General features: G+C 39.1%; 1 protein-coding gene across 1 annotated transcript in view; it reads left to right on the plus strand.

The window, feature by feature from the left end:
- The first annotated feature begins 17,784 nt into the window (after window positions 1–17,784).
- LOC134533829 (acetylcholinesterase-like) overlaps window positions 17,785–23,659 on the plus strand; it is a 79,637-nt gene continuing 73,762 nt past the window's right edge. The window contains exon 1 of the mRNA XM_063371511.1: window positions 17,785–18,883. Within this exon, the coding sequence (XP_063227581.1) occupies window positions 17,785–18,883 (1,099 nt within the window). The remainder of the gene's footprint in view (window positions 18,884–23,659) is intronic.

Genomic DNA, 23,659 nt, shown 5'->3' on the forward strand with positions numbered 1-23,659 from the left:
AATAAAATGACATTTTTGGTTAAGGTGTGTATTAAATATATTATCAGGAAAAAAAAGAGCATGTGTAACTTAATACACGTGGTACAAGTGAAATAGTGAAATTCCTTTGGCAATTCAAACCTGGCCTTGCAAGTATATCGTAAGGTGTAAAACGGTATGGGTATATATATATATGTATATATGTATATACATATGTATATATACATATATATGTATATACATATATATAATCATATATATGTATATATACATATATGTATATATATGTATATACATATATATATATGTGTATATATATGTATATATACATATATAAAGAAGACGATTACCTAAAAATATCACAGTGCGGGGTTTATTGTTACTCTTTCTTTTTCAAGAATTTAAAAATATTTAAATTTTGTATTTATTAGATATTTGATTCAATTTAACATAAATTAATAAATATAAATTAATAAAATTATTACTCACATCAAAATAACTGCTAAGGATATCAAAAGTTACTGATCAATCAATAATGATTTATTAAAAATAAATTTAACTCACTGCGGACATACACCATAAAGAAAAAAAACGTGTGTGTTACTGTTTCTTCAAACAATTCTGCCATTTAGAACGTGCCGAATATATTTGAACGAAATATGAAATTCGTTCAGGTAGTGCTATCTGTGGGAAAAATGCAGGGATTTTATCAACAGCGTACATAGCTTATACCGTGTGTATTGGTCACGAGACGTTTCGTGTTAGTTTCCTACATTAAAACATTTAAGGACACCAGAGAAACATAACCTTACCTGTTTACCATGTGGAATAATAATCTTGTGGCATCACAAGTTAAAGAAAGGCTACCGCGGTGTGCTGTTTAAGACAATAATACCCTTCAAGCAAAATTATGAGGGTTCCTTCCAAAACAGCTTAAAACTCAGGGTTACCAACCGAGATCTTGGCAAAAAGAAGAACACAACCGGAAGACTCGCCTTTGTATCGATTGTCTGGACTACACTGTAGAAAATTCTAGAAAGGCAATAGGAGGGATAGAGGGAGGAATTTATGGTATAAATACTCCGGGTTTAGGGCAGCTCAGGATGGAGCAGCAAGGACCATCAATACGACGCCATCATGAAACAATGACATCAGAGAGAGAGAGAGAGAGAGAGAGAGAGAGAGAGAGAGAGAGAAAGGAGCATGAGAGTATGGAGTTTATTGGAGAGCTAAATATAATTATTGTGTTTGTTATTTTCTTTAATGGCCAGTAATATTTCTAAGTTTGATATGTTTGCTGTTGAACAAGGTTACTTTTAAATTTCACTAATGTTCAGACAACTGTTTCCTTGTTCTTTTGTGTGTAATGAACCTGGTAAGGTAAAGTAATTGTTAGTTGTTTTTTTTTGGCTGCTCATAATACTCTGCACTTGTTTGCACTTTCTGCATCTTCTGTGCTTTTACTTGGCGGCCATATTTGTTGCAGAGAAGTAAAAGCAACTCTCCAAAACCTTGAAATTATTTGTAATTGTATATTGTGTTATTACTCAGAGAGATTTAAGGACTTTGCGGTCAAAAACATTTGTTATAAAGTAATTTGAGTTATATATTTAAAAGTTGAGAATATTTTTGAGATAATTTCTTGTAATTAAAACCAAGTATATAATAACTTCATTTTACTTAAAGAAAGTAATGAGAATAGATTGATAAGTCTTTGTATTGTTTATGAAAATTGTGTTTTTTCTATATTTTTTTGATATTTAAACTTTAATAAATTTAATAAAATTTACTTGTTTTGTATTGTTAATGTTCTGCTATCTTCTAAAGTTTTCTGCATTTCCTCTGATTTTAATTTAATATGCAGGTTGGGAAAGCAAGTGTTTACCTTGTGATTTGGTAAAATAGTTGTTGCTTGCAGTGAGTGTTTGGGACCAGATGGGACCAGCCTCAAGCATAGTGCTTTATTTATATCATTTTGGCCAAGTTCCTATTCTCTGTCCTTTTCACGTCAGAAACGTTTCACAACACTATTTCACGAAAACACTGCATTAAAATATGACCTTGAAATTTTACCCTCATCGCCTCCAACGAAGTTTCACTTTAAAAAAAATTAATATCTTATTTTCAAGTAACTACTAATAAAATAATTTAGGGTTTCACAATCCCTCTCAAAGTCTGACAACTGTATCGGGTGGCGGTGAAGCTGAGGGGCGATCCTGTTTCCCGCTGAACGCCCGAGATCATCTGATTGCCTACCTTCACTGCAGTCAGGGGCAGATACCTCTTGCCTGATTACTTGGCGGCTCTTTGTCGTTGGAAACAGACAGTTACAAACCAGAATGCGTGCGTGCTAGTCTGTTTCCTTTGCTGTGTTGGACTGTCGTCCACAGTTGTGTGCAAGTTATACATAAACTATTATAAATAGCCGTAGCACAGCTCTGCAACGAAACACTTTCACTAAGCTCATTGCATTGCAAATTTTTCAAACATCAGACCAAAATGAATTAAATAATCCGTAGAAAATCTTCACAGTGACTTCAGCATATAAGTAATATCTGGGATTCTTTGTTTAGCCATAACCATGAACTTTCACTATCCAAAAACCAGCCAGTCAAGGCTAATGCTTCTTCTAAGCAGACTTATCCTGATAGGCCAGTTTCTCATACAACCATGGTTACCCACAGCTGTCCTTCACACTCTCGACTGCGAATGTCATTACATAAAAACTGTGCCAGTGCACAGCCTTCAGTTGTTAGACGGTTTCAACCAGGTTCGCCAAGTGTTGGCTTCAACCCAGAAGCTAAGACGTTATTATAGAATCGAATTATGGCAATCAGTACTATCAACATATGCAAAAAATTCCACTATAAAATATTTTTCAGTACTCCTATTCTAACTGACCACATCTCGTGCAAGTATTTCTGTATATTGGCACATTTTTCTAAAAAATGAACACGTAAAATTATTTTTTAAATGTTTACATCTCATATAATATGCTATATATGCACAAGTTATTTACCCATTGTTTATTTGCTTAATATGTATGTTGATACTATACACACACTACTCACACATAAAAACACAGTCAAAAAGGTGTAATCATAAAATTATTTTCTTTAAAAAAGGTTAATAATAAAATCACGTAACACCTACCGAACTATTTTGAGCGATAATCCATATGCCCAAGTGGAAATATCGATTTTACGTTTGTATGCTTGGAATAAACCTTCCAGAATAACTCTAAAAAAACACCGAATAGATTTTTAAGTTTGGGTCAAAACAATAAATTTTCAATGGAAATCACAATTTTCCGTCCTATTATCTTGAGTGAAATTACAGGCACTATGTAACGTCGCAACGATGATACACCACGTCTCCAGGCAACGAGAAAACGAATACCAGCTTAGCTTGGCACCAACTTATGCTTATAAGCGTATGCGATGTCAGAGGCCGGGATGTAACCCGTGGCCCATGTCACGTAAATGTGATGTTTTAGTGATCACAGACCTACGAGATCCTACATCCCGTCTGCAGTCTTAAGGCCCCTGCGTACCTGTGCACACGGACAGCATGCAGAGCTTCATAAAAAAAACACGCGATTTGAAGACTGCTCAAGATGCCCAGTGGGGTACGTTTACGAAAAGTACTTAAGAATTCACTGTGGGGCCGATAAGTAGTTTTTGTTTCTGGATTAAGTTTTTAAGCTGTATTTTTAGAAGAGTTAAAGTTGCTAAAAGTCGTGTTTTCAGAGAAAACTTTAGGAATAAAACAACCGGTACAGATTCTTGCAAGCACTTAAGGGGCTTGCATTACACTTTTATCATCGTTTTTCCATCATATAATGTTACGGTCTCCACTCAAATTTCATCGATGTCCTATTCACGACGAGAATACTGTGCGCCAATAAGAGCCTTGCGCTTAGAGGCGATACCGCTCTAGAAATACCAGCGAGCGTTGCACTTATCATTCCGCCTCACTAACACAGACACACTCCTGACCAGGCGGGACCCTTAAGGCCTAAGCCACCGGGATGAGCAGACAGACATACTTGCCACATAAAAAAATTTCCGTTTTGATGGTCAAGGTCTCGTAACATGTAGGTTATTCAAGAAGACACATACTGAGTATTCATATTGTAGCGCTGCTACTGCCATCTCTATTTTCAGCACGTAACTCGAGAGGTAAAATATGATGCATAAAATCATGATTCGAGGTAAGAGCTTGTGCTAGAACAGTGCAATTACAGGGTGTTGTAAGTATTTGTTTCCAAATGTATATAAACTGGAAAATTAAGTTTCTAATAGTATTAGAAAGCTTGGGAATAATGCGTGTAGTGTGCTATTGACGTATCCGCAGCCACTGGGCCTCACAACACTTAGTTACTCGATGTCCCCATGGAAGTGCAAGTGAAACAAACATAGCGCCAAAGAAATGTATAATGTAGCTACACCACTCTCTTCATGATCGTTACGCTACTTTTAGTTACGTTTATGATGACGTCATCCCCTTGTCTTACACTACCAGCTGTAAAAAAAATGTTTTATTTCAGAAACGAAAGAGTCTATACAGAAAAAAAATCTGTACTTTTGAAAAATATTCCTTTGGAAACCAGTTGCCAAGAAACAATTTGTAATACTTCAAGAAAGATATCGTGACTTTGTGCAAGAGGCCTAAATAACAATGGTTATTTTTGCGTGTATGTAATAACTATTTCAAGATAATACTGATTACTTCTTACGATAATTGGTGCCTAATTTTATATTTTAATTCATGTTCCATTCAAGCATAATCCTTTCAAACCATTGAAAAATTAATCATATATTAAATAAATGGACTTTATTTTCTATTATTATTATTATTATTATTATTATTATTAATGTGAGCAGTTAATACTGGAAAGAAATTCAGAAACGGTTTACAAATAACCTTAACTGTTGGAGCTACTGGGACAACACAAAGCATAAATTCCCGGGTAAGAATCCGAATCCAGTATTACTGCAAACACAATTTTAAAGACATACAGTTATTTTTTTAAATTTTAATGTATAAATTTTACAAACGTCTTTAATTTTTTACTAATATATCTGATCCATTTACAAAAAAAGTTAGGAATAGTATTCTACCCTCTTCCCCCCCCCCAAAAAAAAACCCCTAAAGATTACGTTAAAAACAAACCATTTATAAGTGAAAGTGAAGCTAATTTCAAAACAAGTGTTCGCGACACGTGCAACTGCTGTTGGCGCGAAGCGAGGGCGAGAGGAACGGATGGCACACGAGCAGAAGGCGAAAGCGCGCCATATATTTTGTTTTGTTTGGTTGGCGCCGGAGCGCGGGCTAATTGGCGGGCGCCTCTCGCCTTGCGCGGCCGTGACTCCGGGAGGTCTTTGTGCACCGGACAGCCAGGGGGGGGGGGGGGGGGTTCAGAGAACAAGGAGAGGGGGGGGGGGTCGACGCACCACTTGAAGCCTCGGGGTGACGCAAGCCAACGACTGCATAGGCGACATTCCAAAACATTTCCTGTCTTCCTTTTTTTTAAAAAAAAAAAAAAAACTCCCTTTTCACTCGTCTCCTTGAAGTCGCGTTTTCACCTCGTGGGCACTCACGAGTGGCGTGTTGAAGTTTTCTATAGCACGACGAAAGAGAGAGAGAGAGAGAGAGAGAAATATAATTAAAAATAATATCTCCTCCCTAAAATTGTACACGATATCTTGTCAACTACACGTTAATAAAAACTGAAAGAGCCTTTGGCAAAGGTAAAATTAAATTTTTCAGGGAGTTGTTTCTCCCCGCACCCCATAAAGGTAGTTACTCTTATTACTTAGTTCCAAGAGATCTGACACTGATTTCCGAAGAAGGGTTGGCTTCTTCATTTGCTTCAAATAACAGAGTTCAATATACTTTAAAGTAAAACAACATTTAAAAAAAAATTGTTACTACCGTAAAAACATTTTTCTTCCCCTTCAAATCCGATTTAGTGTTAATTTTTTTACTTGCTTATAAAAAAATTTAAAGACTATAAAGATTTATGCTTGCTAAATGCATTGAGCGCAAATTCATTTTAAAAGTATATCTATTTTTTTTTGCTACTTTACCTTCAAGTACAATATAGTTACAAAACCTCAAATAGTTTCCTATTATTTAAAAATAATGATCAATTTTTCGTAAATATCAGACCAAGATGCCGCTCTCCGATTTTAAGCCCTCGCGAATATCAACTTTATTAAGTCATGAGAATTTAACTAACCTGTATCGCAACGTTATAATTTGAAGTAGGAAACACACACAGGCTGCAAAAAGGTTATTCGTGCCGTGCTGCTTTAGTTCGCTTTGGGCAAGTTTTTTTTTTAAATCCACCAGCGAATTCGTTGGTGAAACTGCAAAAGACGCGACTTCTTTAATTCGTTGGCTTCTAAAAGTGCCAAATTCAACTTTACCGCCAGCGTCAAACGGTTAGTTGGCTGATATAATCAGTAACTACACAAGAAGGGCTTTGTCTAAAAAAAAATAGCCGGTGAGTAGAGGGTGGCTATCGAGCTGCAAGATGTCCAGCCAGAAACAGTTTTCTTGGTTTCTGTTTTTAAATTCGGATTGCCTCCGGAACTTACAAATCCGTATCCTTTAATTTTATTTTTCATCGTCACCGAACCATTAATTCAAGATTCAAGAGCTAGAGTACAAAACTAAACAGTGGCTCGTAGTACATCCTCCTGCAAGAGCCATCGCACTCGGAACTACTGTCCCCACGTAACTTCTTTTTATAACGGTGGCGTCTTCTTACGGTTTTAGTAACACCTTATAATCAGTTTAAAGTTAGCGGCTTTGTTCGCCAGTTACTTGTTCTAGGAGAGCGATAAAAAAAAGCCGTTTACTAGAGTCTAAAGCAGCACCACGTAAATCACGTACAATGAAGTGTTGCAAGGATGCGCCAGGCTTTCTCACGACTGTACACTCCTGCAGAACTGTGAAGTCAGAGGCTGCTTGTTCCGTTTACTAGCGAGAGGAGAGACAACATACATCTGCACTTGCGGCGTGCAGTTGAAACACACAACTATGTCTCTTTCGCTGCTGTGTAAACCAAGAAACAACTCGTTGTGTCTAGAGCATAATGACAGTGCGCAACATAACTAGAGATATAGTTTATTCTTGGATTCATTTCTCTCCAAGCGAAAACAAGGTCAGATTCTTTGTCAGTTGACAGGTGATTGGGTAACCTACAAATTATATAATCATCAATGTAAAGCATACATATATTTATTGGTCTCAAGTCTACTTTGTTACCCAAGAAATATACTTAATAACGTGACCACACACACAGAGAAAATTTTCTGTATTTTCACAAAATATTTCTTTGGAGACCGGTTGCCAAGAAATACTTTGAAATACTATAAGAAAGTGTACATTTGTACAACACAAAGCTACAGTTGTTTTTGCATTTGTGAAATAATTGTTTTTTCGAGAAAATATTGACTATTTATTAAGAAAATTATCGCATAATATAATATTTTTATTGATGTTTCACTGAAGCATAATTTTTTTAACACATGTAAAAGATGATCTAATATTCAATAATTGGACTTAGTTTTATTATGCTATTTATATGTGCAGTTTATACTGGAAAACTGCTCAAGGAACGGCTTATAAATAAATTTTACTTTTGAAGGTACTGATACAGACAAAGCATAAATGCCCGGGTAAGAATCCGAACTCAGTGTTACTGCGAACACTATTTTTAGTGATTCAGTTGTTTTCATGACAATTTATAATTTACAAATATCTGTAATTTTGCATGAACATTTCTTTTCCATTTACAAAAAAAATAATACAGTGTACATAACCACTCACTAATCGCCACTGGTACTTTACCTTATCATAGCAGAGGCGCTGCTGTATCAAAACTTATCAAGAAAATAATCACCCTTATAATGAGAACCACTAACTACTACCTAATAGTTTACTGTATGGCTCATGATATTGTCTGAGGTGCATAGCTAATGCCAGACTGGTATCCAGTAAGTACAGTACAATGGCTGGAGAGAAATTTATAAGAGACCTGCGAAATTCGCGTTATTATTTTGCGAGAATTTGTGCTACGTTAAACAAAGAGTTATAGCTTGTTGTAAGTTGATCGCTAACTTGACGTAGGTTTGGTGAACAACTTATAATTTTCCATAACCTTTTATATTATGTTGCACAAGCTCGGTTTTCGACGACTGCACGATTAGCGCAAATTGAGAACTAATTATTGACTAAGATTGAGTTTGAATTACCATTGCGCAGTCCGACAAATCGACACACGAAACGATGTGGTCGTGGAAAAAAAATTTTAAATAACCAACCACGACAAACTATTATCGTTTGTAAATGGAACAGAAATATCAATGTAAATTTACAGATATTTTTAAATATTTACATTTACATGAAAAAAATCTGTATCTCATAAAAATAGTGTTCGCAGTAATACTATGTTCGGATTCTTACCCGAGCATTTATGCTTTGTGTTGTCCCAGTACCTCCAGTAGTAGTTAAAGTTGTTTGTAAACCATTCCCGGAATAGCTTTCCAGTATAAATTGATCAAATTCTTGAGCATAATAAAACAAAATAAAAAAAGCTATTATTGAATACTTTATTATATTTTCCATGGTTTCAAAAAATATGCTAGGATAATAATCAATTAAAATATAAAACTATGCGTCCATTTTCTTAAGAAATACTCAGTATTAACTCGAAAAACATGTATAATTGATATTAAAAAATATAACCATAGCCATGTGTCGTACAAAGTTACCGTATATTTTTCTTGTAGTATTACAAACTATTTCTTAGCAACTGATTTCCAAAGAAATCTTTTGTAAGAGTACGGAATTTTTTTCGGTGCGTGTTGAGACGCAGCCTTACAGTGTTATTGTCACCCATCCGTCCCGGGAAACATCGCGTCAGACAAGTAGTTCTTCGGCCGGCGGTTACAGGGTTACATGGGGTCAGACGCCCGAATAATCTGCGATCGTGCAACCTCCGTGTGTATTTTGATTATTTTTTAAAATTGGTTTATTTAAATGAAAATTTTAGGTTAGGTTAGGTTAGGTTAGTTCTGTTACAAAAAAAAATTATTGCAGACGTTAATTTTTTTTTAAATTTTAATTTCAGGATCTTTACGTTTTAATAACTTTAGATAACCGTAACGAAATCGGAATGTTGATTAGGTTAGGTTGGTGACATTTAAAATACTCTAAAATCGTTAAAGCAATTTGAGTTCTCGCAAAATAGTATTAATTTTACTCCGCAACCAGGAATACAAGTTAGGTTAGGTTTGTCGCATAAGTAAAATCCTCGCATGAATTTATTCTTGAGGGTAGATTTTCGGTCGCCTAGGTGATAGTATATGAAATAAAAGAATGGTCAGGTTAAGCTTGGCGACATTTAAAAATGCTCCGAAAACCGTTGGAAGTTATGGAATTCTCGCAGTTTGTTGTCGTTCCGTGACCAAGGAGGTTTCCCCCGAGATAGCTGCGGACTTCGGGTGTTTTCGGTAGAGTTCGGGTGTCCTGACTCCACGCTCGTGATTCCCAGGGTTTCTCCTCGGCGAAAGCGAGGCTCGTGACGGTTGGCGGGACTGGGGCAGCGCGTAGTAGCGTCACGTGACGCGTGAGGGGAGGGGGGTGGGGCCCGCGACCCCTGGGAGTCAAGGGCGAGCGCCGCCCGGGAAGGTCGCGAGACGCTCCCAGACGCGTCTTGGCGGGGCTACGAGCAAGAGGCAGGATGGAGGAGGGGGGGGGGGTAGCGAGGCCTCCCGCATCGATCTGCTCCGAAGGGGCGAGATGGTCAGTGTCACGTGACGTCACGGCGGAGCTTCAGCGTGGGGGTAGAGGGAGGGGGGGGGGGAAGGCAGGGTGCGCGCGCTCCCAGGGGCGCCGCTGGGGCCGCGTTGGTTGTCGGACGTGCCGTTGTTACGGCACTCGCGCCAATACCGGCGGCCGCGATGAAACAGTTCACGGTACGCAAATACTGGTACCACTGTTGCACAGCGATGTAAATAAACAACGGGACACATGAAATACTTATGTACGAGCGAAACAAGAAAATGCGAATGTTAAAAATATTTCCAATGAATCCATGGTATTTCTCCTGTAAATTAAATCATTAGTTATTTTTGCCTTGTTCGCATGAAAAATCTCAATTATAACGCAAATATTAACAATATACATTTCATTTGATGGGAAAAATTATCCAAACATAACCTTTTAACCCTTTCAGTCTATTCGTACACTGAAGTTCACAATTTATACTTCAATGATGTGTAAGTAAATGGAAACTTTCTAGTAAACATCATACTTAATGACTGTGAAATAAAATGTTTTCAATATAGTAAATAAAGCTTAGATTATTAATTCATATATGTACAAATAAGTTTAGTAAAATTTCATTAAGCTTAAGTGTCTTTATATTTTTATTATTGTTGCTAAATTTATTTGTGTGTGACACAAGTGGAAAGGTATAATGAAATTTAATAAGAGTTGTGAGCTTGTGTACCATAATTAAGAGCTGATGTACCGTAGTTACGTGTTTACGTACCATAATCACGTGTTGGTGTGCCGTAGTTTCGGGCCTGCCGTACCGCAAAAAGAAGCCGACGCCGGCGCCCGCGCATCCCCGGGACAAGGGGCGTCGGCAGTCGGGGCGTCGCGACCGGAAGGCGTGCGCGCGCAGGCCTGAGCCCAGGGCGAGCCCGCCCCCTCCCCGCGACACCCCCCCCCCCTCCACCGGGGCCAGACGAGGACGGAGACACTTGCCGTGGGTGGAACCCGCCACAGTGTAGTAGTACGCACGGCCGCCCACACAGCTGACACCCGGGTGTCTGGCCGCCGCCGCGTCCACGTGCTACGTGCGCGACGACCCCCCGCGCGCGTCGACGGCGACGACGACTACGACGACTACGACGCCCTCTCTCGCGCGCTCGGCACGACCCCGCGGGATATCGCGAGCTTGAAGGTACCTCGGCCATCCCATCCCTCTGCAGCATTTATCGGGCATGTTCCTCCCCCCCCCCCCCCCAGTCACCACGAGATTAGCTGAGAGTTGAAACACACGATCATCGTGTTTGTTCGAATTCCTTTCAGCTACATGTCTACTACCGTCGTCACACCGATCCCCACGAATCAGCTCCGCCAAACAGGGAAATGGCTTGTCTTGTTGACGGCCGCCAATTACGTGCCTCTGTCTGTTGAAAGATACCGGAAAAATTCGCGGTATCATTTCATGATATTTAAAAAAAAATTCAAACTATTATAGCTTTGTGCTGCTTCTGCCATTGGTCCATTGTTTATCAGTAGTTTTTTTTTGTTTGGCCGATTACAGACTCTCAGCAAAAGAAGTGTCGAATCACAAGCTATCCAGTTGAAACACCTCACAAGTCAGCATCAAATGAAATGGAGACGTTTGCAAAAACGTGCAAGAGGATCGTGGAGTCTATCCTGGAGGGTATTTAACCCGCGAATTGTTTCGCGGATTACTTCGGTACCAAAGTACATTTGAAGCACCTACTTATACCTGCTTAACGTAGATGATTGTAGTACAGTGCCCTTGGCACGTCCTTGACGACTGAGACAGTTATACACAACGTGAAGTAGTGATCCTTAGGATGTTATTGACCAATGGGCATTATAATAAGGACTCGATTACATTTAAGCAAGTTGAGTCTAGCTTGAAGTGAAAATAAATTCACGAAATAATGGCTCTATGTATGGTTAATAGACCTGGTACCAGGATGGACTCCAATCACTCATAAGTAAACATGTCAGTGTCTGCTGCTACAGTTGACCATCTGTATGGATTGCACATGGCTGGATTGTATGAGTACGGATTAAAGCTGCAAGCTATAAAGCATAAGCCACAAGTAACATTCCACGATTCCTCATTAAACTCGGGCCAACATCGTGTGTTTACTGGCTAACGGTCAGTGCTAAGCCAGCTATTGAATCAGTTAAAGGTGTGTTCATTGGTCTAGATCCCTGAGAAGCAGGTCATTTGACACGTGGTCTAATGCGAAAGCAGCACAAAAATACGAGTATTTGGAGGCTTATATTGTCAACAAATAAATCGAGAAAATTTTTACAGTCAATATCCGTAACGTATTCGGATGTTTGGGGATTTGTAAAATTCGCGTTATTTTCTTGTATCAGGCTAGACAGCAATAACTAGTACATAAACAAGTTAATGTATTTTGTTTATGGTTCCTGCTACAGCTTTTATTCAGTCCGGATTGCACATTGTTGGGTTGTATGAGTTGTGTTATTTTCTTTATTTTTACTTCAAGGACTGGTCACTCTAAACCATAGTTAAATAACGCACAATTATTTACATTTCAGCCTGTATACAAATAAAAACGCAAATTTCGCAAGGCATATTAACATCGTATTTAGTCTAGAACAAATCACGTGTCGTTATGAAGTGCAGTATGTTTTTTCTCTTCACCAAATAAAGCCAGTGACAAAATAAAAGTAGCATAAATTTTGATTAAGTGTATGGAAGCTGACCGAACAGTCAATAATTTTCTTCCGGTTAAATAAACTTCTTCGGCCATGAGACCGCCAAATTTGCGTTATTCCCTGATCCCAAGACGAAATTCACACACTCGCACAATGGTTAAATTAGTCAGTGTCTGTTGTTCGTTATCTGCTGTCAAGTGTTACCTTTCATCCGGAAATACTTGTGATTCGTTCATATGAATTTTAAAGTAAAGTAAATTATTTTCTTCTTTCAGGGCTTGTCCAGCCACCTTTGATCCAACGACAACGTAATAAAAATTTACTGTGATATGCATTCTGCCTGACTTCAAATAATCACTTGGATTCTAAAAAAATATATATATAGTACTTTTACAGGGATAGTCCTTGAAAAACCCATCTGCAAACGACAACACTTGTAAAATTTGAGCTTTGTACCAGTGGCAATTTTACAAAGCTCTGCCTTTCAGTCTTACAAGTGATATCGTTGAAAACTGAGTTTCCAAGGATTTTATATGTAGAAAGTACTTTTTTTTACAGTGTAGCCATTGCTCATACAGTACATACGCTTAAGACACATCACTGTAAAATTTCAGAAACTTTCAATAATTCAACGTTAAATATCTAAAATATATCATAAACGCTTTGCTTTGTTTAGGGAAATATGTTCCTAATCTAACCGAATAGGCATTTCAAAGATTTAGCTGCAATACCAAAAAGGAAGTTTTCATTAGACTTTAGCGAGTAAGATATACCTTTGTATTGATATACGTAGCTATAAAAATTAAAACAAGTTTTAAGATTTTTTTCAAAATTTAACTTATTGTTCAGATTATTTGAAATCGTAATTGACGTGTCCCCTTAATAGCTGTGTTCTATACATCTAGGGGATTGACATTTATATTGGTTGAAATAGGTTCCCAATAATCTGTATGTTATTCATAAAGTACTAGACATAATTAACATTTTACCAGAAAAAAGTGTTCCATAACTATGTCTAAATGTTCTTCTTTTACATCTTAAATAGAGAAGAAGTCTTTTGTTTTAGCAACGATTCTCCAAAAAGAGGTTCATTATAATTAAATAAATATTTGTCCTTTTTAAGCATTGATATTTAGGTATATATACACATATTAAAATAACGTTTAACTCAAGAATATTTATACACACTGAAACAATTTTGTAAGCGATGTTCCTGCGTTTAGAGGAAATCGTTAATATTGCTAGACATGGGTAGACAATTTCGAGATATATTTTAATAGTATTGCATTTCAATGTTTCACAAGTGTCTTATCTTATTACTATTCCTTTCAGAAACAGATGTGACAATACAAAAAAATACAAATATTGTTATTCCTGAAAACATTGTTTTCTACGAATAACAAAGAGAAAGGTAGTAATCCTTAAGGGCCCATAAAAAACCCACTCCTCTATCACAATTTAAAAAAAATTATTGAAAACTAAATTTTTTGTGTGAAAATTTCCATGGTAGGGAATATCACAACTTTATAAATCTTAAATATAGGATTTCAGAACTGTAAATAAAAGAAATCTCACATTACAACGTCAATGTCTATCGAAGTATCTGCCATGGTCCAATGTTTCCGTTTGGCGACGTGCGTTTTCGTCTGTAATGACTTCCCGTCAGCAAGATGTTAATTTTTATTTTATATTTTGAACCTCGGTTTAGCGTGTAAACCAACGGTCACAAAGACTTTTGCCTGTATGCTAATTTTTTCGCACAGAAGATAATACGTACTGTGCAGCTACGAATAACGGCGTGGAACGATAGCGTATTGTAGACACAGTGTTCAGGTGTATAACTTTTCATTGCTCAGTTCTTGGAACTCTCCGCAAATCACACCAAACATAATAATAGACTTTGCTTTCGCTCCATGCCCTCAACACTCTTGGTCACAACCCTTTGCTTCTACGCAGCCTATAGCTACGAACGCTTTGCCGAAAGAAACACCCCCCCCCCCCTCAAGTTATTGCGCCAGTCGTAGCAATTGCCACTAGAAGTAGCACTTTACGAATATTGCATCAACAGCCATTATGCGGGCAACAAAACGAGGAATGTGTTCTCTCTCACGCAAATGTGCGTGTTTTTGGAGAGCAAACATTGCATGCAAAGGAGTCTTTCCATGTAAAATTCGTTTCTACCTTCTTGGACGAGGTCAGTATTGCAGTATATCTGGACTTGTAGGTTTCATTTAGATTGAAAGATTATACAACTATACATTTAATAATTATTAGTATATTGCATTTTAATTTATTTTAAATTTAGCCGTCCTTCGAACAGAGGTGACGTGTTTAAGAATAAAAAATAAAAAAATTAAAGTTTGTGATTTTGTTTTTTGTACAGACGTATATTTTATTTTCAGCAGAACTATTAATATAAATTTTTAAATAATATAAAATATAGTCACTAGAAGGTTATAAATCAAAAGGAAGATGGCATGCCGTATTTTAGTTGTACGTATGGATGTATGTTATGCGAGATATGTTATTGCTACTTCAGGGAAGTATTTACACTCAACGCATTAAATCATCACCTTGAAGCATTGTGTGTAATAAAGGACATGGTGCATGTCAATAATGCATATAATTGTAAAAAATAAATACATTTATTCTAATTCAGTTGGTTTTTATTAAACACCAGTTTATATTTTAAACGATTGTTTTCTACTATAATCACAATCGGCGCTATATAATAACAAGAAAAATTTTGTGAATTTATTCTAAAACAAATAAGAAGATAAAGTATTTAGTTTTGAGTGAAAGAGAAACTTCCAAGTCCTTATTTTTTAACCGTGACTGCGGAAAACTCTATGTCACCTGTCCCTGCCCTGATGAATACCGATACACCAGTTCATTTGAGGGCCTTTGATGGCCGTGATCGGTGAAGCTTTATACTCGCCTGATGAATAACTTGTGTTTAACTGAAATTTGTGAGCACCGATTCGTAACCCAAGTGTTAAGGAGCTCGCTGTAACCTTGGGGGGGGGGGGGGGGGTACCATCGCCTTAATCATATTTGCTCACTGTTTAATGTAAAACCCTACCAAATGAACTAACAATGTTAGGTTAGCCTATTTGAATCACTATAACCCTCTTCGGCTCCAAAATTAGCGATATATTCTTACAAACATGTCAATATAATACAATAAAAAAAATATGATTTATTCAAAAGGGGTAGCTATAAATACCACAAATATGTTGCTATAATTTTTGATTAAATAGTGTACTTAAAGAAACAACTGTTACATTTAAACACATATTGGCAAGCTAAACATTACTTTTATTTATAATTTTAAATATATCAAGCAGACACGTGCAAAAACAAACGATTTTTGAAGAACATGATTTTAATGGGGATATATACCAATTTGACAGTGTAAACGCAGCAGATTTTAACATACATAAAAGTCTTTGCAAAAATTTTTCCTTGACATTTTAAAGTTGAACGATTTAAATTTATGAGATTAAGAAAATAAAATTACGATTTTTACTCAAATTATATTATCAAACAAATTAAGAAATCAGCTTTGATTTTTACTGGCACGCTGATATTGGTAGAATTGAAATTGTTAATCTACGATAAGAGCAGCGTAGCCACTGGATTCAAAATGTTTACTTTTTAAGTCATAAAATTATTTTCTCTGTTGTATCATTAACATTTTCAGTTCGCTAAGACATAGCACATATATTAATTGAATGCCTAAAGTTGGCAGTGATTGGCTCCACAAATTAAATTTTATACGTGGGAAATAATTTGCTAATATTATTGAAGTTTGTTATTATAAAATAGTGTTATCACCTGAAACAAACCGTAAAATATAAAAATATATATAAAAATTATTATTATATAAAAATTATTATAAAATCTATTTTGAATTTTTAAAAATATAAATCTATAATTGGAGTACATTATAAAATTATAGTTCGTCACAGCTCGACAATGCACAGTATATATCTCCGGCTGCTGGTTGAAGACAATGTTTGTGAACTGGTGTAATTGTCAAGTTTACCGCGAGAAATACGTCTGCAAATTTCGCCTAGTGTGAGGGATTGGAGCCTGTAATAAGTATAAGTGGAGATCGGAACGAAAAACGATTATTAAGTCTTGGAAGGGCATTATTTATGTCGAGCCATGCCTTAAACTTTAAATTGATTAGGCTGGAATGACAATAGCCCGTCCGTTCTTCACCTGTCCGTCAATCACGCCATGTTCAGCCAACCGACTGGCTCGAAGAATTCGATCCGTCCGTCAGTCCGCCAATAGTTTCCCAAACTCTCTTTTCGATTGACTGACGAAAGAATAAAACTTTAGTCTCCAAAATGTTTGCTAAGTATTGCAAGGGACAGTGAAAATTCGCGGTTTCAGTGACCTCTAGGAAAGATTACACAATATTCTTCATACTCGAGCAAATATCCCCTGCTCATTGGCTGCTGACTCGAGAGTTGTCTAATATGGGTTGCTCGTAATTCGATACTTCCTTGGCCCACAGTGTCTCATTCGCACAGAGTCTTCCAGATAAGGATCAAAAAAGCAGAATTGTTTGAATTTTAGCCGAAAATGTTTTCAGTCTCTAGGTAGTGCCTGTCAACACTTTTTATCCTTAAATATTTTGATGCTTTTTTTATTGTTGTAGCTGCTATCATGATACATTTTTAACTTGCATTTGAACACATTTTAAAGTTGTATGTTTGAAACGAAAATGAACAAATCACATAATAGTTTGGGAACACGAAAAATATATAAATAAATATCAGAGCTTAAATTATTAAAAAGTTCCTTCACCGTAATTTTTTTGTAGAGGGAAAAGATACATTCACGTAAAATTTCTAACAATTGTAAATTTGTACATTTACATGAAAAAAGAAACGATTTCACTACAAAAAAGTGTTCGTAGTAATACTGGGTTCTGATTTTTACTCGATCATTTATACTTTGTGTTGTACCACTACCTTCGATAGTTAAATTTATTTGTAAAATGTTCCCCGAATAGCTTTCCCTATTAAATGTGCTCATTAATAGGCATAATAAAAAATATTTTTAAATTATTGATTGTTCTATTATCTTCTCCATGGTTAAAAAAAAAATTCTTGAATGAAACATAATTTTCGTAGCTACTTGTTATAAAAAGTTACAAATTTTTTTTTTTTGTGGTATAACAAACTATGTTTTTTGCAAGTGATTTCTAAAGGAATCTATTGTAAAAGCATCTAAATTGTTCTCCCTGTGCAGCTATATTGAACGAGGCGGTAGAGTTGACGGCTGGCGGTGTGCCGCAGGAGCGGCATGGCGCTGTTCTCGCTGCTGCTGGGGCTCGTGGCCTGCTCCAGCCAGGCCGTGCTGCCCTCCGGCTACCGCGGCGACCCGCTGGTCGTGGAGACCAAGAGCGGGCTGGTGCGCGGCCTCTCCAAGACCATCTCGGGCCGCGAGGTGCACGCCTTCCTCGGCGTGCCGTTCGCCAAGCCGCCGCTGGGGGCGCTGCGCTTCCGCCGGCCCGTGCCCGTCGACCCGTGGCACGGCGTGCTGGACGCCACCCAGCTGCCCAACAGCTGCTACCAGGAGCGCTACGAGTACTTCCCCGGCTTCGAGGGCGAGGAGATGTGGAACCCCAACACCAACGTGTCGGAGGACTGCCTGTACCTGAACCTGTGGGTGCCGCAGCGGCTGCGCATCCGGCACTCGGGCGACTCGGGCCAGCGGCCGCGCGCGCCACTCCTCGTCTGGATCTACGGCGGCGGCTACATGTCCGGCACCTCCACGCTCGACATCTACGACGCCGACATCTTCGCCGCCATGACGGACGTGATCGTGGCGTCGATGCAGTACCGCGTGGGCGCCTTCGGGTTCCTGTTCCTGCGGCCGTACTTCAACGGCGACGCCGAGGAGGCGCCGGGCAACATGGGCATGTACGACCAGGCGCTCGCGATCCGCTGGCTGCGCGACAACGCCGAGGCGTTCGGCGGCGACCCGGCGCTCGTGACGCTGTTCGGCGAGTCGGCGGGCGGCGGCTCGGTGACCGCGCACCTGGTGTCTCCGGTGACGCGCGGGCTGGCGCGGCGCGGCATCGTGCAGTCGGGCACGCTCAACGCGCCCTGGAGCTACATGAGCGGCGAGACGGCGGCCGCCATGGCGCGCGGCCTCGTCGACGACTGCGGCTGCAACTCGTCGCAGCTGGCCGACACGCCCAGCAAGGTGATGGCGTGCCTGCGCGCCGTCGAGCCCAAGACCATCTCGGTGCAGCAGTGGAACTCGTACTGGGGCATCCTCGGCTTCCCCGCGGCGCCCACCATCGACGGCGTGTTCCTGCCCAAGCACCCGCTGCAGCTGCTGGAGGAGGGCGACTACAAGGACACCGAGATCCTCATCGGCAGCAACCAGGACGAGGGTGAGCCTCGCTGCCGGTCAGCCGTCACCTGCCATTTTCACAAATACCTAGTGATTATCCAATCCGCTAAAATATTGCAATACACGCAGAATACATCAAAATTCACTAATACTAAAATATATGGGATGTTATAACCTTGACAACTTACCAACTTCATCCGCCATGACGCACGGTTGTTGATAGTTGTATTATCGAGAAAAATTAAGCCGTACAACGATGGACTTGGTATTTTCTACTACGTGACTTGGGCCCGCGTTCCATACCAATGATAAGTGAAAGGCATGTTGCGTGTAAAATAATATTGTTGAACAGGGCTGGTTGGGATCGCACAGCTATCGACATGGGAAGATGACCATGGTGTGACAGAGGGCAGACCAGGTGAGATGATTCTGCGGTGGAGAGACGTTTCCTTCCGCAGTATCAAATGTCAGATGAGACACGTATCCACTCCTTAATCAGTGAAGGAAATATTTACTAGTAAAAAATAACCCCACCATTGGATTTGAAATCGAACCCGGAACCTTTAACTCACTAGTCTGAAGCTCTTACCACTTCTTTATTATGATTATATTTTGACAGTTTTATTTACTTCGATGTTTTTGTGACAAATTTAGACTGCTGAAAATTTTTAAACAACGCCTTACCCAGGAATCGGTCCCAGAAATTGTCGCACCGAAAGCCGGCGTCACCACTGAGCCAACTGGTTGAACACAACTATAATTAAGGAATAGTTTTGGCAACAACAGTAACTACAAACACTTGCGTGCTCGTGCGGCTTCAGCATTGGGCCACAGGTCACATGACACGCTCTTCAGGGATCTCGACCAGTGAGCGTACCTTCATCTAAAAAAGGTGCCAGGCTTAGCACTGACCACCAGCCAGTAAACACACGATGTTGGCCCGAAATTGCTGAGGCGCCGTGGAGACTAACTTACAGCTCTTTTGAACTAGAAAAAAAATTTCAACCTAAAACCAAAATTATTCAACAGATTTTGGCCTTCCTCGCATGTTTTCGACGTGGCTTATGATTTTCTAGCAAAACCCTCAAAGTCACATAATCTATTTCACATGGCTCTCTAACAGTCACGTAGTTGTTGTATATATTACCGAAAGGCAAGTTCTATTCTAACAAATCACATATTTTTTAAAGATGCCTACCAGTCACAAATCATTTAAAATTACTGCAGTAAAGCTGATACATGCAGAGCGATACGAGATATTTAACATTGACAGTGTGCCAAGGGCGCCCACCCGGTCAGATGTTCTGGACCATTCTATTTGCTAGTAAGCTGCTAAGTTCCACTAAGTATCCCTTTTATAGTTTATGATCTGACGTCCTCCACAGCATTCAGTCTACCCACCAAAAAAATTACACTTTTCCTCCTGAATCATTAGGAGTTGATAGGCACCCGCCTTCACAGGTAAGGGAATTTAGGGATAGTAGTAATAAGCTGTAGCTTAATTTCTCGGAACTATTCCAAAATTTCCCTTTACTGATTTTTGGGAAACCGTGGAACTAAAACCTGAATGCCTGTGTTCTGCACACTACCACTGAATGTTTACGTTGACAAAATTATATGTTTTAATTTTAAGCTTATTAAACTAACAAGCTTCACTCCGGTCAGTCTACCATCATTCAACTTTTTAAATAAATCAAGAACAAATTCAATATTCTTTCGCCCTCTGGGGAAATAAACTGTACAGTGATTATGGACGTTATATATATATATATATATATATATATATATATATATATATATATATATATATATATATATATATATATATATATATATATATATATATTTGTCCTCCCAAAGGGCTTGAAACACAGATACATTTGTTAAAATTACATGTTTGTTTTCCTTAACAAAATATTTGCATTTTATGTGGTCAAAAATTTCATCAGAGTTAATGAAATCAAATATGTACTTGTGAGGTAGGTATTTTAAACGTACACGTGTTTTACGTAGAACTAAATGTATCTTCGGTTGGATACACACAAATAAAAATCGCCGTTTGTTGGATTTGGTTCAACACGCTATATATATGTAATATATGTATATGTATATATATATATATATATTTATATATATGTATGTGTGTAATGTAAACGTGGTTTGTCCGTGCGTGCCGCATAACCCCGCAACCGAGCCCTGCAGCCCCAAATGGGGGGTATATTGTATGGTAGCCCTCCATATCCCAATATCCCGCCAACGAAGAATGTTTGTGTAGAACTGCAGGGGTACTGATCGAAGATATAGGTGTTATAAGATGGCATCGCAACAATGGACTTCTCATGGGAAGTCCTTGGAGCAGCAGCTGAGAATCGAGTGCCGAAGTAGCCAGAACGTTACAGAATGTTCTAAAAATTTCCATAATGTTCGAGAATATTCTAGAATGTACCAATATGTTCTAGAATGTTCTATAACAGAAGATTCCGGACATTCGTAGGGACTTCCTGTTCTGGAACGATCCGAGGAAGTTCTAGAGTGTTATAGAAACTGGAAATTAAGTCCAGAATATTGTAGAATATTGTAGAACATTATTTATACTCATCAAATTATATTTATATTATATAGGCAATACCACCCACATCTTCTGTTCCCACCCATGAAAGCAGAATGTTAGTACTTCTGGGTGAAATTTGTCATTCTTGACGTTAAAAATAACAGAAAATTATCTAAATCTCTCTAGTCTTTTATTTTCGCTTGGTGAAATTTTTCAGAGTTGAACTTGGATCAAAGTAAGAGGAAAATCACTTATTACCTGAGATTTAAAAAATATATAAATCCGTGTTCCCACAAGTGATGCTTGGGCAACGCCAAGTATTTCAGCTAGTACATTATAAAAGCAAATATATGCCTTTTTGCTTCATCTCGTGACCCTTCGGAGGACCAGTGTAGGGTGCGCTGACTCTCCAGGTACCTACCGGCACGTAAAATACGGTAAGTGTCGAAGGATGGTTGTATGAGACTTTGTGCTTCCTCCTCGCTTTCCGATATTATCGTCCTCCCTTCCTCAAATGTCTCTAATCACTTTGAGGTCACCAACACACAGGCTGGTATCAACATAATTTTGGACATACGACTTTGATTGTTTGCACTGTATTTTAAAGAGAAAAACCCAAAGAATGCACAAAGAAAATTGTTTCACAGAAAACAAGCCGAAATCATTTGATGTCAACTGTTAAATACAAAGACTGCACAAGGAATTCCATGGAAGGAATCAGAAAAATATCACAGCGCAGACAAACGCAGTGGGCTGACAAAGACCAGTCAGTTGCATAAAAAACAGTAAATACATACAAACAAACACTTTTAACAACACAGCGACAGACACAGGAACCCAATAATGATACTGTTACGATTTACCGCGGGTTCGTAAAAGATAGCCCAATTAAAGATTTTATTACACTACACAGTTTTATTGATTGCCACTACTTATGTCACAAAAATCTTCTAAAATGCCAAATAATTAATTACACTTAAAGAAAGGTCTATTCCCCAGTCACTCGTTCCACACACCTCGCTGGGCCGCACCTCTGGCGCAACTCTCGCCGCAGCATCCCTCGTGGGTCTCCGTCGCGGGACTCCGTCGCCACACTCCGCCGCCACCGACGCACTTCCCCTTCGCCGAGGATCCGCTCGACTCCTCGCTCGCAACTTCGCTCGGGACTCCGCCGCGCCCGCGACTCTATCGCCCGGAAACTCCGCCGCGGGAAAACTCCCGACTCCACTGAACTCACTCGCACCCGCGGCACTATCGCCCGGAAACTCCGCCGCGGGAGAACTACCGACTGAACACTCCGAACTGACTCCCTGCCCTGACGTCCTCGGGCATATATATAGGCCCCGGCACAATTCCAGAACTCACGAGAGTGGCCGGGGCCAGTCGCGTCATCGCGAGCCGGCCCAACGGCAGAAATCTCTCGAAAACACGTGTCGGCGGCTCGCGTAACTCCGCAGCTGGCAGGCTTCGGATGCCAAACTAACAGTGCCGCGCGGGGGGAGCGGAGGGCTGGAGGGAGATAAAGCGGTGACCCAGGTGCGCACAGCACATCTCATGTCACGGCGGCATGTGATGCAGCCCAGCTAGCTCTGCACCTGCGCGTCCCGTGGCCTTGCTAACGTTCGTAACAATAGGTACTATACAGATAATCTGGACAACACAGCGACAATTGAACGACGCATATGCGAACACAAAGATGAAATTAAACACATGCATTCTGATAACACAACAACGACCACACAGACACCACCAAGACAAAACAGTTGCGATGGGTGTTCGTCTGTACCGTGATATTGTTCTGACTATTTCCTTCCACGGAATTCTCTGTGCTGTAATTTTAACTTTTGACACCAGCTGATTTTGGCTTGTGTTCTATGTGTTTGTGTATTCATATCGCTTTGTACGTTATTAGCGTTTTCTTTATGACATATAGTGAAAATTAGTAATGGCGTATTTCTAAAATAATGGTTTAAATCAATCTTCCCCATTGCAAAATTCATTCAAAGAACGTAGAGTCATACGATGTTTCCAAATATTTAGTAAAGTTCTGACTCTTACTAATGCACAAATATATCCTTTTGATATAAAGACCACATTTAGTGAGAAAATGGCCCTGAATTATACTCCAAATTCTTAAGATTCCAACACAGTGTGGTGTACAAAATTAAACACATTTTTGGAGTAAATGTGTGTGTGTGTGTGTGTGTGTGTGGAGAGAGATGATTTTATTACATAATACCAAAGGTCTTATTTCTTTTTATTTTT

The sequence above is a fragment of the Bacillus rossius genome, chromosome 7 (genome assembly GCF_032445375.1).
Source record: "Bacillus rossius redtenbacheri isolate Brsri chromosome 7, Brsri_v3, whole genome shotgun sequence".
Classification (NCBI taxonomy): Eukaryota; Metazoa; Arthropoda; class Insecta; order Phasmatodea; family Bacillidae; genus Bacillus; species Bacillus rossius.